The 15,460-nt window shown below is 36.9% G+C and overlaps 1 protein-coding gene across 1 annotated transcript in view; it reads left to right on the forward strand.

Annotated features, from left to right (window-relative positions):
- Nucleotides 1–15,460, forward strand: part of COL25A1 (collagen type XXV alpha 1 chain) — a 369,306-nt gene that overhangs the window by 273,834 nt on the left and 80,012 nt on the right. The window contains exons 12-15 of the mRNA XM_075200693.1: nt 1,403–1,447; nt 9,232–9,276; nt 9,891–9,917; nt 12,427–12,471. Of these exons, the coding sequence (XP_075056794.1) occupies nt 1,403–1,447; nt 9,232–9,276; nt 9,891–9,917; nt 12,427–12,471 (162 nt within the window). The remainder of the gene's footprint in view (nt 1–1,402; nt 1,448–9,231; nt 9,277–9,890; nt 9,918–12,426; nt 12,472–15,460) is intronic.

Genomic DNA, 15,460 nt, shown 5'->3' on the forward strand with positions numbered 1-15,460 from the left:
AGCAGCTCTCTCTCTCTATATATATATTTTTTGGGGCGGGAAAGAAACCCCCCCTTACAAATCCTGCATTTGCCCCTGCAAGGAATACAATTCCTTTTCTGTCTAAATCCACAGGATGAATATTAATATCATAAGCTTATGCTTATATTATCAAGAAAAACTCCACGCAAGATGTACATTCATCTCAAATGTTTTGTATTAGAATTGTCTCAGCTTAGAACTGTGTTTATTAGCTTTAAGAAGGCCAATATGGCTGCTTCATACATGTGGTTTATGATATATAGCAAACATGGCTGAAACTGGAATATTGTTATCAGGCATGTATTTGATATAGAGATATAACTTTACTTTTTTATTATAACTGTAGAATGTATTCACTCCTACCCTGCATTATCTCTCTAAGCAGCTTTGAGACATTGTAAGCTAATTTATTAACATGGTGCAGAAAACGCAAATGTTCTGTAAATCATAGCAGCCAATCAGGTGTTAGCTGAAAGGAATAGGACAAAACAGAAGATTCTGTCCTGGTCTGACATGTAAGTGACTGCAGTTGATGGGCAAACTTTCTAAAAAACGATTTTCTGAATAAATAAAGCAATCATGACAATTTAGAAATAATAAGACAATGCCGTTCACTTTGTACTATAATATATAGTAAATTGCCTTTACTTCCACTGTAATCACTAAATGGGTGTGCAAAAAATGTAACCATCCTATTGAATTTAGGATGCTTAAGTTTGGCACCTTCTGCCTTCCGAAATTAGCTGTCAGTTGAATGCAATCACTGGAGAAATCAAACTCTGAGTCATCTGATTAGCAAACCTGAGAGTGGGAGAGTTGTGTGCTGATTATTAAGACAAGGTATAAAAAAAAGTAATCAAAATAAATAACATTTGATAGGTCTTAATAGTGGATGAAAAATTACAATGAAGCATGTTTTCCTGATAGGCAGAACATGTTAATATGCTATCCATTGTAGTGATAATGATAGATGAGTGATAATTTAGATTATATATTAATGATCTTGTTTGTCAAGAAAGAAATGCAAAGTTGCTGGTATGTATATGGATGTGCTCTCAGTACTAAATTTACAAAAACACTTGAATTTGGAAAATATTTTCATAGATATCAAATTAATTTCCATAGTGCAACACTGTGGCTGTAAATGATATGTTACTCTAATATCAATTTAATGCAAATTGTTTAAAATCTGGCATTTGTGGTTTATTAGTCTTTGTCAATATAACTCTTAAACAATAAATAATCTGTTTGTGGCTTGTGTTTATCACATGGCAGTTGTGTTATCCATAGCAGCAAATAACATAATATTTCAAAGCAGTATTAGCATATTATATGACATTTATAGCATGTAGATAAACTTGTTAATTTGATCTACTTTTAGGGTTCCACTGGAGAGCCCGGCACCCCAGGACTTGACGGGCAAAAGGTACAAAAATATTTACATGGAAATATATGGTGTAATACACTTGCATATTAATTGTATTATCTGCTATAAATTACACATTTGATGGGCTATACATACCTTAGTCTTACTTATTGCTTATTTGTTATATAGTGATTTATTTTGTAATAAAATCTGTTTGCTTTACTTATGTGAATATTGGGATGGATTCTAAATACTTTACAAACACATGCATGTGTTCTTTATTATATCAAAGAAAAACAGTGACAGAAATACTTTTATAGCCCTTTAAATATCTGTCAGCTCAAGGTTCTCTCAAATTCGGCATTCCCCTAAAGTGTTCTGTTGCGTGCCAAATCAACTCTGTAATCTGAGCTTAGAAGCAAACCGCTCCCCTTGCTGACAGGGAAAGGAGTAGTGAGCTGATTTGCTGTTTAAGCTGGAGACTCAGCCAAAGCTCTGTGGCTACTGTTTAACCGCAGAGGAATAGAGACAAAATGGAGTCAGAGTTGGCAGCCCTAGGAATCATGAGCTGTCTCATGAATAAAACACATTTCAGGATAGGAATTTCAGATTTGATGTGTACAAGTTCCTTTACATTCAGCCATGAAGTTTTTTCCATAGACGTTTGGGAAAAATTATTAGAGAAACAGAAAAATTGAGATTTGGTCACATATGGGGACACTGGCCGATCAGGTCGGGATGCTGAGTCTTCCCATCTATGGGCTTCTTCAGGATTTCTTTATAGCACAAAAGAACATTAGGCAAGTCAGTAAGAGTTGAAATACAGCAACAAGCGATCTCAGTAATACCAATACAATACATAACATCACCATCACTTTACCAGTATTGTTCTGCTCCTGTTTTTCCCTTTTATTTTTAAAAATTACAGCAATATAGATAAATAATTGATGTTTAATATTGTTTCAACCATAATTTATTTAACAAAGCCTAACTTATTTAATTGGACAATCGGTGAGAAATAAAAGAATATGACATGGTCTTCAAAGTGACATGATATCAGAAGAAGTGAGATTATATTGGGCCTAAGTGAATACAATTGCATTTTTTTAAACGGAGAGAAAATGCAAGCAGGTACGCCGGTATTCAACAAGAGGGGGATCTCAATAAATGTTTCTAGTTGAATACGGGTGGAAGTACATTCTGCCTATACGGCACTTGCTGTATGCAGACAAACACTACACACTGCAGGATACGCACAATACATAAGTATATATAAAGTCCCATCAGAACGCACAGAAGATATTTTGTTAAATACATTAACACCTGTTAGTAATATGATCATTAATGAAAAAACATTAAAAAAAGTTATCTTTTCATTTTTTTTTTAACATGAAATACATTTATGACATTAATGCCTACTGTACATATAATTGTTTACAATTGCTCTTGATTGCAAACACGTTTTAGCATGCATACGCCACCGTCACCACTATCACTTGTCCCTTACACCTGCCTAGTAGCTGGTGCAAGTGATACAGCTTGTACCAGGTTTACTTATGTGAAACCCAAGGCTTGAATCGGTCGTATCTGTGTCGGAACACTCTCGACGTGCTCTTATTGTACATGGGTTACATTAATCCGCCCTTTCGCTCCCACATTCTTCCCCTCAAGTCGTAGGCTGACATAACATTTGTGTTCGGACATGAATTGATTGGAAATGTGTCCATTGGCGTAAGGTCCATTTCTGTACCTCAAAGATACCCAGAGTTTGAATCCTACGGATGTGCGTGCGCTCGATCTTGGCATGCCCGTACTGTACACTGCCTACGTGCAGTCGTAGGCTCTCAGAAGTGTCCTTTGCGTTTGAAGATTAATTGGATGTACATACGTTCACAATTGTATAGTCCGTTTCTGAGCAAAATGCGGCTTGTATCAGCAATTATGTTCCTTAATGAATCAGACCCATAATAATCCACATTTCTGGCTTAATTAAAATTTGAAAACAATCTATTCTCATGTGACAAATAATACTTAACCAATTTTACTTCATCATTAATAATTAAAAAAATAAGACATATGTAGAAGCCATTTGTGAAACATATAGCTCACGATTTAGTTGTTTGTAGAACCACCTTTATCAGGAATAACTTTCTTCAATTCATTGATGATTAAGGGTAATTATATATGCACAGCTCTCTTGATGCCACAGCATCTCAATAGTGTTGAGGCCTTGTCAGGATCTGCATCCTGCAGCTCCTGTCTGCTAGGAACTATTTTGGACCTTTATATTGATGTATCCTACCTGTAGTACCATGTTCCACCAAAGGGGCCACTGAGGGTATTCAGACTACTCTCTCATCTGCCAGAGCTGCCTCGTTATTCCTGGAAGCCTAAACACCTGCCTCTGGCCTATAAAGACCTGCCTGTCCCAGCAACCTTATCCAGATCATCTGTTGCATTTCCTGTGTTGCTGTGCCTGTTCCCATGTCTTATCCTGATTGATCTTCAGATCTACTCTCCCGTTCAGATGACCTGTTCCCTGGCTCCTGTTTGCTGCCTGTTCTCTGAGTTTCCAGCACAACTATCCGCAGATCATCACCATCGCATCCTGTGTCCGTTATCTTCAGTGCCTTGCTCCGCAGACTGTCACACCTAGTGCATTATCTCCACTACTTTGTGGTAAAGTCCTGCAGATCATCGCACCCTGGGTCCATTATCTTCAGTGCCTTGCTCCGCAGACTGTCACACCTAGTGTGTCATCTTCACTACTGCGTGATAAAGTCCTGCAAACCATCGCCTTCTGCATATGTTATTTACTGAGTTTTTTTGCCATTTCTGCCATACCCTACCATACTGCATCTTGAAACCTTTGTAACTGGTGTTTGATAAAAACCACTTCATTCATTACGTAATTTTATTTTGGGAACCCTGACAGGCCTACCCTATGAGTTGACCATTCCAATGCCTTGATTCTGCTTTTTTTTTTCAGACATTCAGATGTAGATATAATGGTGTGCTTAGGATTAGTGATCTATTGTTGGCCAACCTTCAGTTGTTGGATAGAAAGACTCATTTCTCTTGAATACTGTGGCATAAAGAGGAGTTGATGGTGTACTCAATAATTGGGAGGCTGTCACACATTGCACCAACTACCTTTCATTCTGGTCACTGTTCTTACCTGTTTCCCTTGCTTCTCACTCCCTGCTTTAGCTTGCTGGTCTGAACTGAGCATGCGCACACCTGGTCTTTTCAAACCTTCCTGCATTCTCTTGATTGGCTAATTGCCTGTCAGCTCTGTCTATTTAAAGCACCTGCTTCTCTACTAAGTGGCCAGATCTTCAGGTCTTCATACTTGTTAGGACGCTGTTCTCTCTGGCTCCAGTCTGCACATTGGTATCCTGTGTTACCTGTTTCACCATCAAGACCTGTGGTATTGTTGCAAGAACCTCGTGCCTCATCATCAGTCCTGTTCTCAAGCTATCCGCTTTCCAAGGATCTCAGTGCATCAGTTCTCTGCAGTTCACCACCTCTCAGTTGGTATCCTGTGTTACCTGATCCAAGATCAAGACCTGCGGTATTGTTGCAGGAACCTCGTGCCTCATAATCAGTCCTGTTCTCAGCTATTCGCTTTTTAAAGACCTCAGTGCTACGGTTCACTCCCGTTCACCTGAACCTCTGCATTTATCGTCCAGCAGTCCTGCTCCACTCCACGGTTCCATCTCACCCTGCTCTAATCCCCCTTAGAGGACCGCGACCTGCGGCTAGAAAGCAGCTAGGTCCATATTTCCTTGCGGGGATCCCTGGTGAATATCTCTCTACCGTTAGACTCTTGGAGTAAGTCTATCTAGAGTGGGGCTTCGAGGTCTACTCCAAACTCAGGCTTCGTGACAGAGGCATACAGGTCCCCTCCACCATTGTGAAAGTTGGTATGTGGTACCTTGATGGGATACTCTGTTGCCAAAAAAGGACACTGTGCATTAAGACCAAACATCTGTACTTTGGTATTATCTGTCTCGGGGACATTGTTCCAGAAGTCTTCTATTTCATTCAAATGCAAACCTAAGCTGTAGTGAAATAATTTATTTGGAGAGAAGGGCCTTTCCCCTTGCTACCCTTTCATGCAAGCCAAATAATTTCAGAGTCTTCTGTAAGTAAATTCATTAACTTTAACACTTAGCATGCTGACAGCTGTCTGTAGTTCCTAGATGTAGGTTTTGGGATTCCCACCACTGTGAAGATTGGCAATTGCTTTCATTATTCTCAATTTGTCGATAATTGGTGTCAGTGTAGGATAATGCGCTTCAAATGGTTTGGAAATGGCCTCATGATCTTTTCCAGGCTGATAAACTGGAAGTAATGCTTCTCTAAGATCATTGCATATGTCCTTTTCTTTGGCATGGTATTAACACAATCATGTACTGCTTTTGTAATCAGCAGAGGTGGTGGCACTTTCTTATGGTCACTTTATTAGCACCTGGCTCAAATGACTTTATTAATTAGGAAGGACTAAAGATGTACTTACTTTTTCACACATGACTTCATCATGTAGGCTTATTTTTTGTTGTCCACTATTTATGTATGAAAAAGACCTTGTATTTATAATCTAATGAATCTCTGGAATCTTGTGATACCAAATATGAAATAAAAAGTTAAATAAAAGTAACATAAAACAATCAAAAAAGAAAAGTGAAAAACCCAATTTATCTTCTAGCAAAAGAAATATATAATCTCCGGGGGCCACTGATTGGCTGCACTGAGCCAACCAACTATAGGAACAGTAATATTAATGCTCACTTGCTCTCCAACAGATCACCCTTTGTAGCTTGCCCTATGCAGTTTGGTAAACTGAATATGGTCCAGAAGGCAAATTAAAGCCAATTAATATAAAGCTCAATAAGATGTATGTTGATTTTTTTTGTACGGCAATATTAGCATCCATTTGTTTGCAAATAAATTTGAGCAACCTAATATTTAAACTTACGTAGAGATACATACATATATTTTTTTATGCAAACATATACATAGCTACAGACAAATCCATATATATAGCGATATAAAGATTTATACATTTATATAGCATAATACACAGAATAAAATAATTTGTTAGATGTTTGCGGTAAATGATTTAATTAAATTAATGGAACTTTAAGAGGATTCTATAAAAATGTACTAGGCAGAAAAAGGAGTACATATAATTTTTCAACGTATATAAACTACTGTATAATGGTAATTTTAATTTAAACAAACCTCTCCAGTGCCAAATTATGTTTGTAGCCAAAACTAAATGTGATTAAAGAATGTAACAAAGATAATGACCCTTTTATAGAATTAAAATTAAATAGGCATCCCATAAAATAATAAAATAACTTACCAATTAGTAATACATGGGGGTGCAGTAACTTCAAAATGACATCACAGATGATATTAATATTAAAAATAATTATAATAAACAGCCATAACGTTAATTTGTAAAATTATTTTTATATGTAAGCTGACGTCACCATGCAGGCAGCATTGAGAGAAAGTCCCACTGCTGTCTGTTTGGTTGATACATTTCTGGCATCTTCGCAACGTACAGAAGAAGGGCCTAAGAAAATGAGGCTTTGTTTCTATACAAACCGGTAGGTCTAGCATATTGAAGTATTATGTCCTTGTTTCCCCCACGTGAATAATATATAATTGCTGTATCATGTTACTACAAGGCAGGCATTCATTGAAAGGTATAGAAGGAGTCATCAATGAAGGAAAACGCTCAGACACAATTGTTAGCCAGCTGGGAAATGTTGCTGAGCATTCCTGTGTAATTTCTTTTGGCTCGTGGGCCTTTGCAAAAAAATTACAAAAATTAAAAATAAGAGTTTTAGTTGAAGGTGAAAAGTGAACTATAGGAAGGATAAAATAAAAATGATAGCCCTTGTCTCATGTATTACATGTTCTGTAGTCTCAGTGTTTCTGCGTAAACACTTCAGCAGCAGACTTTCCAGGCTCTTGTATTTCATCTTCCTGATAATTAATCATTAGCTGTGTCTGAACAATATGACAAACTTTAATCGGCAAGGAGCTGCAGAAAGCCTCCGAGCTGAGATATCAATTACAGCGTTTTTATTAAAAGCGTATTTTTTTATCAGTGATTTGCTGCAAACCATCAGAGCACCACCTCATGTTTATCAGCACTATAACAAATGTACAATCAGAAGCTCAGCAAGAATGTTAACGTCACCTTGCCTAATAAAGTCTATAGGTAACTTTATTCTCTTCACTAACTTGCTGTAGACCACTTGTTGTAGATAGGCCTGTCTATCACAAGTGGACTGTGATATGGTGCACACACACACAAATACACACACACACACAAATACACACACACACACACACACACACATACACATACACACACACACACATACACACACACACATACACACACACATACACACACACACACACACACACACACACACACACATACACACACACACACACACACACACACATACCATGATATCGTGTATTATAACCAGCAAAAATAGATGATGCACATACTTTAATTAAAACATGAGTTATAGATTCAATCACGGTACCCTCCCAGGGCAGCACGGAGGATTGTCGGGGGGGGGGGGGGTTTCTCCCCGCCGACCGAAAAAAACCCAAAAAGAAAAACCACGAGAGAGAGCAGCAACAGCTCCGTTTCGCCAGCGCTGTCCTATACAGCAGCCGCGGCGCTGTCTAAGAAGCGTCTGTGGCGGTGCTGTATACAATACAGCACCACCGCGGACGCTTCTTTGACAGCGCCGCTGCTGCTGTATAGGACAGTGGCCACTTAGTTAGCGCAGGGGGGGGTTTCTAGAGACTCAGAAACCCCCCTGCGTGCGCCACTGCCTCCTGCTGATAATGTATTAAAGGCATGCTTATAAATCAAAGACAACTGTTTGAAACATTACACCATTATAAGGGTGGTGACAAGTGTATCAGTTGTGAACATCGCTCACCGGCAATCTTATACATTTGGTACTGATTTGCATCACAAATATAGTAAGGTTCTTGGAAGTGTCAGAAACTAGAAATTACCTTCTAATACACAATACTTTTAATTAAGTTCCTGCTAATCATTATTTTTTAAACCACCAACCTAGTAATAGGTAATACATGTGATCCATAAGTATTGTACAACCCTCACTGTTTTATATCTTGATGCTTGATACATTAATATCCCATTCATTGCATCAGAGTGGGATTATCTTCCACATAAATATAAGTTTTTCGTTTAACATCTTCACTCTGCTTATACACCATGCACTTCACTTGGGGAATCATGGGGAGGGGAGAAGCATACAATAAATAACTAGTTTCTGATCACAATTTTGTTTTAGTAAAGATGAAAGTTCCTCTCTCCAGTACAATGAATGGGGGTGGGGGGGACTTCAATGATACAACAGTGAATGTTACTTAGATTGCTTGGATATTACTGGGCAATGCTCTGCATATGATTCCACCAATCAGCTGGAGCAGTTCTGTTTTCAAGGAGACTTGCAAGCCAATCAAAACAAGCTGACATGCATAGATTGAAACAAGATAGAGAAGCACTACCCTTTTGTACAGTCTCAGCCTTTTCCAAGCAGTGGAAAAGACAACACATTCATAGAATATGGCACAAACAAATAAAATAACATACAGTTTAGTGAAAACACCATTACTGTGGTGAGCCCAACCTTATATAATTTTTCGTACAATCGTTTTATCCTAATTTTGTGTCTGTGATATGTAAATAAAGCTGCCTGTGATACTAACTTACCCAAATATCCAGCATTTATGACTTTTCAATCAAGTGATTGCTTGTTTTCTAGGGGGAACAAGGTGCACCTGGTTTAGACGGCATACAAGGGATAAAGGTGAGACATTAAGACACAGCTCCCAGCTAAAGAACACAATATTATAATTATTATTGTGCTATTGTGCTGTCACTTTAGAGTTGATTTATAGGTTTGATCTATCCTTACTTAAACCGACTTTCAAATCGACTCGTTTGATATTTCAGGTGAAAGTATAATCATTCATGTCATACACAGAGAGAGCGGCTATATTGTCTTTAAATAGACTTAAAGACAGGCAGTATGTTGTAGATAGGGACAATATCTACCATTGCTCACAGTAATATCTCTGATAATGTCCCTTCTGATAAACTCCTAAATGATACAAATGCATTTCTGGATGCTATTTATAAATAGCTATTTTATAGAAAGGAATTTTTTAGTTAGGTGTTTTTGTTCTTTATATTTGAATTGACTTAAATGTAGTATCTAAAAGGAGGTGTAGACAATGTAAGTGATGCTCACTGTTTAAAGGTAAGTGTTCTGCATAGCCAGATGTATGCAGTGACAGGGACAGGCATACATCCTGCCTATTGTATATACATATTACCTTTCCATTTAATATTCATAGTTGAACTTTTATACATTGCCATGCTTGAGTGCAGTCATGATTCTGATATATATTTTTTATATAGGGTGATCAAGGAGAACATGGAGAAAAGGTAAGGCTTTTTGACCTGTCATTTTGAGTTTAAGTATGAAAAGGTCCTGGTATCAAAATGCCAAAATTCTGTAATAAATAAAAAATATGCTAATGTAATTACCCATATTTCAGTACTTTTATATTAGTTTTCTCCGGTTCCATATTTTGAATACAAATTTGCAACATGCCTTGGATGGCATGAAATATAATGCCAAACTGTATCTAAACTTCTCTCTTAATCCATAGTTGTCTACTCTACCGGAATGTAAACTTCCAGCCTTGACAAAGTGTGAGCGAAACGCGTATTGGCTTGTTAGACCTGTTATTTGTTTATTATTAACTGCTTCTTAGTAATTTCTTTAAGAAAATGTATGAATGATGATTCGGTTTCAGATCAAGGATAGAATCTGCCATTAGCAGGCAGGAGGTTCAGAGCAGTGTCCTGTGTGATTGTAAGACCGGATGATACAATACAGCTGTAGAAAAGGTATCATAATTTCAAAACTGCAGAAGACAGGAACTCTTGATACTTTTTATATTTGGTTTCATGAACACTACAAAATCAGGCAGCATGTCTAGGGAATAAGTATATGGCTCATGTTTGGAGTACTGATCCCAATACGTAAAAGATCATATTAATGTTAATTAAGCCAATAATTATGTTGAACAGGGATACAGACCTGAATACTTATTAAGTATACAGGTAATGATACACATCCCCTTACTGCAATACTCTCCCCATAAGTGGTGAGATTATAGACAGTGCATGAGAGGATAATAAGAGCATCGAGAGCAATGAATACTAAGTAGCCTAATAAGTGCCATGATGATATAACTAATAAAAAGTGGAGATTGAAAACTATCCAACAGCCTAACCCTGATTGAAGTAGACATTAGTAACATTGGATCCCTACAGTATTTAGCCAATGATAAACTATACAAACGCTAACACTATTTGTTTAGAAATAAGGGAAGTTCACATTATTTAAAGCTTTATCATATATTTAGTTAATATGTTGGGTATTTGGTAATGAAACAGCAGGTGGTATTAAATTATTTATTTGTGAGGATATGTGGCTATTAAAGAGGACTATGAGATACACAGAAAGACAGTCATTAATAAAAATCTTCAGAAAACACACTAAGATAATGACATTGTTTCCATCTTTAAATCACATTTTTTTCTTCTGATACACTTTTTCTTGAATATTAATTGCAATCTTTTCTTTGCTTTTAAATCATTTCTTGTTTAGCAGAGGTGTGATTGATTTTTAAACATATCAATAAGATGATAGGCATTTTATATTTGTATAGATATGAGTGATTACCCTTTCTAAGACACCCACTTTCTTTTTGTGTTGAATAAACAGCGTGTGAAGGTAGCACCGAAAACTACAATTAAAATTTATCGGAATTAATCAATTCCGGAGTGGCCAATTGCTTTTTATAAGCACTAAATAAAAATATTCTCCCGGAATGTCTGGGAGACTACCAAACAATGCAGGGAGCTCCCGGATGCCTGCGAGAGTCAGCAATTTTCCCGAGCATGCTTACCTGCTGCGAGGTACCATGAAATACACCATCAAGTACCATACACCCCAGCAAACACCTAGTGGCAAGGGCACAATGACACGTTTGCATCATCATGTGCCTAGTGTTACAGTCAGATATCATATATCAGTGAAGCAAGGATTGATTTAACGGTCAGACTTGCAATATTAAATTCATGGTACAATAAAAATTGAAATCTATCATTCTTAAAATCCAGACTTACCTTTTTAATGACAACATAAGAATCCAACTGTCTTCTGAAACATCCCGATGACAGGTAATAACGGCACTGGGTTTTGATGTCATTCAAAATGGCGACCGCCATATCACAAGTTTTTGGATAACAAGCGTTGGATTTACTCCTCTGGCCTTTCATTAGTTGAAATACGTGGTCAGTGCCAATGTTATTGATTGATTAATTTTTCTTAACTAGCATAGAACTATAGCTATTTAGGGGTATGATTGGGTTTATATTAAAAAAAAATATCAATTTGTTACATTTTGTAATGAGGGTTTCAAATGTTAAACACAATTATACCATTTGTCAAACTATGTCATTCAGACATAGCTGTGATCAAGTCAAACCTGCAAATTTGAGTTTTTGAAAGCTATATGTAGGTGAGTGAAATGTTTTGATTCTTTTCAGGTTTCTATGAACTTCAGTATATCACAACTGGCAAATTAGTTTTGATTAAAAAGATTTGATATTCAGAAAATTTACTTTTAAAATATTTTATTTAACAGCAAAAACAAATAAAAATAATCACCAAACCAATTGAACATGCCCATTTGTGTTTGAACCAGTAAAAAAATATTTATCAATGGACCTGTGGAAACAGAATATTTAGGCCAATATTGCAAATATCCTGCAAAGCAAACTGCAGAGATTTGTGGTTTTAAAAAAGTGTATAATAAATGTAAAACTAATTTTTGCCGGTGATAAATTAGTATTATAGGATATCTTATTTTCTTCGCAGGGTGACATGGGCGAAAATGGTCCTAAGGGTGAAGCTGGGGAAAAGGTACGTCTCTTCTGGGAAGACTAGTGATAGCCAGGAAATCAGTAGGAGGAAGATATTGTTTCTTTCTTGTAATGCTCTTTAGTTGTTATTAATATTGAGTATAATTTACTTAACTCGTTCATAAAAAAGAAAACTAATAAACACGTTGTAAAACTTAGTAAAGGTGATATACTAGCAGCAGCACATGAGAACATACATCACATTTAGTCTGTGCCATCACCTTCAACATACGTTGGCACACACAACTTTCTGCTTTTGCCAGTGCTTCTGTACAAATGCTTTATGGGATGTACTTCTCACTGTAGTGTCCTCTCTGCCACCACTTTTTACCAACACTTTACATAATTTACTCTTAAATTAATGGAGAGACTAATGAGATATTAGGAATGCTTTTATTTCATGTGTCACAATTGTGGTTTCTAAGACCAATGGTGGTATACGACTCAATGACCAGATCGATTTTTATGCTTGTGTGATGTGTCAGTTTCTTTGTGAGTTGCGTTTTATTTTCTTTAGTTACCAAAGTACATTTTATATAGTTTTTGATATGTGGGAATTTCTTTTGGTAACAAATTAAGATATTTAACTCGAAAAGAGCAAGAAAAAATCATGATCCCTCCCATATTTAATTATCCATATGTTTAGATAGGTGTCTAATTCTCCTGGGTATAGGGATAATGTATGTGCATTTAATCACGTTCTAGGGATAGAATCATAGTTTTTACCTTTCATCTTTCATTCTTTTCACTATTTTGTTAACCAATAGACTTTTGGGAATCACCAGAGTCTCAAATTTCTCAAACACCTGTTTGTATTACTTATAGATCTAATACCTGCTGGATCAATAGCTAACTGCAATAGTTATTATTATTGTCAACATGGATCCAATAGTAATTTAAAGCATGTAATAACTGATAGCTATTCTATGCAAGATATCAGGCCTCGCTACTAGGAGAAAATGCTTAGTAATATTACACTTGGAGGCCAATAGGATTTCCTGTGACAATACAGAGACACTTTTACATTGTATATGTTTGCATACTTCACAGGGCAAGAGACAGAACATGATGATTCTTGGCACCTTTGCACCCAGAGATATCATTGCCTAATATGACATTTCTAAACATTACAATTTTTATTACACTGGTTGATTTAATGCCCTTTTCCGGTAAATCGCACCTGGCTGATGGAAAAGATGTCCCATTTAAAGTATAGGCAACACCTGATAGCCAGTACCTCGGAGGATGTGTCAATCTCAAGTAATTTGGAGGTGTTTCCACCCAATGGGAAACATTTTTATTCAAAGTGATCTGAATTTGCTCATAATAATTTTGGTTAACTAGTCTGAAAATTAATGCTGCAAATTCTTTCAAATGTACTGAGCAGTGTGAAATGTCTAAAGAGTGGATCTTGGTGTTAATACATGTAATTACTGTATGTGCAGAGTTGGATCTTACATATGTAATTAGCAGACACTGCAAACACAAACCTCCCACACATATAGACTCCTGTTGGGGAATGCTGAAAATATTACTATTTTATCAGCTTTTAAATTAGTCTCAAAACTTATTGTATTTCTCTATATGTATCTGTACCAAGTAGAGGCAAGTATCCGCCAATATCTTATTGAACAATACAAGGCTCCGATTTCTCAAACAAAGATTTACTGTAAACTTTGAGACACTTGATGCTGTAAAAAAAAACTATTGAAAGCAACTAAACAACATGCATAATAGTTCTCCCAAAAGAATGAATGGATATTAAATATATTAAAACATAGAGACTTAACTTTATCTTGCTGAAAAGCCCCTGTTCTTCAGAACGCTGGCCATTATATTCAGTTTTTCTATTTTTGCAGACTTGCACCAAAACACAGGAACGCTTAATAGTTTATTTATTGATTTCTGTTCTCTCTTTGATGACATATTTTTTTTTCCATATACTTCTAGTGTTTGGAATTTAAAGTTCTTTTTTATTTTGACGGTTGCTTGCTTTTATATCTTGGTTTCTTATTAGAGAGTAATAATAGTCTGCTTTTTTCCATCTACAATAACCTGGGCTGAATTAGTATTATGTGTAAGAAATGTCTCCATCTCCAGCTTATTCATTTGGCCTAAAATATTGCAGTAGGCAAAGTACAGATAGAATATTACTGCACCCTGAATATTGTAGTTGCGTGCCTTCCGCTTCTGTGGTATCATATTATAACTGTCCCTCCACCCCTCATTTTTGAGGAAAGCAAAGGCAAGCACTGGCTACTTATTAAACAGCTGTATAAATACTTAAGTTAAAGTTTTTAGTTATGTTCAAAGTGGACATTTACAAGTGGCTGTATTGAAATTTAGAAGTGGAGGGTATGAGAAATGAAGTAGGAAGTGAATGGAATTTGACAGTGTTACAATGAAGGCAGCAGGAGAAGAGGCGGTATGGCATACCACCTTATATCAGCCCACTTCCACCACTGGTTATGTTATTATAAAGAATGCTCGGCACGTTCTGTGAAATCAAAGTAAAATGTATTGGACCTCATTTAGAGTCGGACGCAAAGTCTGTTTAAGAAGTGTAGGAGTGGGAGTGTGCCGCAGCTTGGTAGGGTATTATGAGTGACATGCAATCCCAGTCGCGTCCTACTCGTAATACCCTATCGAGCTGCGAACAGTTCCTGCAGCTAGGTAACCACTTGCGCCACCTAATTCCTGCCGCACAGTTTTAACCCTGTTTTGACGTGTGTTGCATCTACGCCTCACTGCGACTAGGATGTATTTACATGGTCACGCCTTCACAATTTCGCGTTCCTCCCATTCTCTAGTAGTGAGTCGCAAGCTGTCGCAAGTGTTAATTGCGTCCAAGATGCAGGCGGATTTGTTGCTACCTGCACATGCGTGATAGTGTTTTTTCGTTAGATGCGCCTGACACGGACTTTGCGTCCGACTCTAAATGAGGTCCATTATATGAGTAAATAGTTGGAACACCCAAATAAATTAGGGTC

Source organism: Mixophyes fleayi, chromosome 1, assembly GCF_038048845.1.
Source record: "Mixophyes fleayi isolate aMixFle1 chromosome 1, aMixFle1.hap1, whole genome shotgun sequence".
Lineage (NCBI taxonomy): Eukaryota > Metazoa > Chordata > Amphibia > Anura > Limnodynastidae > Mixophyes > Mixophyes fleayi.